The following is a 1812-nucleotide window of genomic DNA, read 5'->3' as shown; positions in this document are numbered from 1 at the left end:
AAAAAAAAAAAAAAAAAAGAAAATCCAGATTTCTGGCCCGGTGCAGTGTCTCATGCCTGTAATCCTAGCACTTTGGGAGGCTGATGTGAGTAGATTGCTTGATCTCAGGAGTTCAAGACCACACTGAGCAAGAGAGAGACCCCATCTCTACTAAAAATAGAAAAACTAGCCAGGCATCCTGGCAGGCGCCTGTAGTTCCAACTACTTGGGAGGCTGAGGCAAGATGATCCCTTAAGCCCAAAAGCTTGAGGTTGCTATGAGCTATGACACCTTACCACTCTACCTAGGGAGACAGAATGAGACTCTGTTTCAAAAAAAAAAAGGAAAGAAAGAAAAGAAAAGAAAAGAAAAGAAAATCCAGATTTCCCTCTTCCCTTGAAAAATCAGAAGGCCTGACAACCTAGAACCCAGGTTCCAGAACGGGGAGGAAATGGGGGGCAGGCAGGATGCCTGAGGTGGCTCAAGTGCCGTCCCGCAGTCTGCCACAGCCTGTTCCTGTGTGTCCCGCATTACTGCCCACTGGTGTCCCCTGCCTGACCTCTGTGGGCAACTTGGTTTGTGACCCCTATTCCAAGAGTTGGGTATTGCCCACCTCCTTCCTTCCCCTGCCCGAAGCAGAGGGGTGCCTCCCCCAAGGCCTTACCAGAGACATTGAGGGGTATTGTCTCCATCCATTTTTCGGTCCTTGTCATCATCCTCAGCCCCAGCTGGCCGCTGTCGTTCGCCCACACTGGGTTGATGCTCAGGGTGCAGTTACGTGTTCTGTCTCCCAGGAATCGCACCCTTCCCTGCCGAGAAGGAGCCTCCTCGACTTTTGTGGTGGGATAGAGGATGTGGCCAGTGAAGTCCCTGGAGCTGCTGTTATACTCAGGGTTGAGGTACAGGGTGACGTTGTCCAGGTTCTCTCCCTGCTGCATTACTGTTCTGTATTCACAGGGAATCCAGACGCAGGCCCCTGCCCAGGCATAGAGGATGTTGGGGTGCTCCACCTTCCATTTCTTTACATCGGAGGAAGCCATGGATCCTGGAAATCACCAGAGTGATCAGAAAAGATTATTGAGGGGGCACAAGAGCTTTCAAAGGGATAAAGAATTCATAAGAATTCATTCCCTCCAAAGATGGAGGGGTGGCAGGTGTAGGATGGTGCACAAAGAGGGCCAGGCCCAGGGAGAGGCGCAGGCCTGTGTCCGAGTGTGCCCACTGCCTGTCCACCCTGCTCAGGTTCACTCTCCTCTGCCCAGGTCTTTCCTCCTCCCCCAGTGCCCACTGACGTCCCGGGACCCGAGTACCGCCTAGGCCACGGTCCTTACCCAGGAGCAGGAGCCAAAGGCCAAGGCGATGCATGGCGTTGTCTCGGCGGGAGCCTGGCCAGGAAGAGTTTGTCTTTGAGCCATCATTGCTTCTCCCAGATGGCTTTTATTTTCACCCACTCAGCTCTAACCCTTTCCCCCAATTCTAGGAAGATATGGCTGGTAGCGTTGTGGAGAAGTGGGATTCGGGATGTTCACAGAGCTGTTTCTGGATAGGCTGTGTCTCTCCTTCAGCCTGAGAACCCTGTGGGGCAGCCTCTCTCTCTTCTCAGGCCTCCTTCCTTCCTTTCTTCCTCCCTCCCTTCCATCCCTTCATCCATCTATGACTTTATAAACTTCCTGCCCGACTCTCAGGCTTTACAGACAGCAGAACGTGGGCCCCCTCCTGTGCCAGGCACTGAGTAACTTGGAGCCCTCCCTGGGGCTGCTAATGGGAAATTTTACATAGGGAAGAGGCATGGTCAAACTTTGATTTGGAAGACCAGGAAGAAAATAATTCTAA

The 1812-nt window shown here is 52.5% G+C and overlaps 1 protein-coding gene across 2 annotated transcripts in view; it reads right to left on the bottom strand.

The window, feature by feature from the left end:
• CD22 (CD22 molecule) overlaps positions 1 to 1357 on the bottom strand; it is an 11236-nt gene extending 9879 nt beyond the window's left edge. For both annotated transcript variants that reach the window (XM_003796096.2, XM_023516904.1), the window contains exons 1-2: positions 1311 to 1357; positions 644 to 1024 (exon numbers count right to left, since the gene is read on the bottom strand). In XM_003796096.2, coding sequence (XP_003796144.1) covers positions 644 to 1024; positions 1311 to 1344 — 415 coding nt within the window. In that variant the 5' untranslated portion in view covers positions 1345 to 1357. The remainder of the gene's footprint in view (positions 1 to 643; positions 1025 to 1310) is intronic.
• Between the last annotated feature and the right edge of the window lie 455 nt (positions 1358 to 1812).

This window comes from Otolemur garnettii, unplaced genomic scaffold (genome assembly GCF_000181295.1).
Source record: "Otolemur garnettii isolate 467f Iridium unplaced genomic scaffold, OtoGar3 scaffold00100, whole genome shotgun sequence".
NCBI lineage: Eukaryota > Metazoa > Chordata > Mammalia > Primates > Galagidae > Otolemur > Otolemur garnettii.
This window is presented reverse-complemented; position numbering and strand designations above follow the sequence as displayed.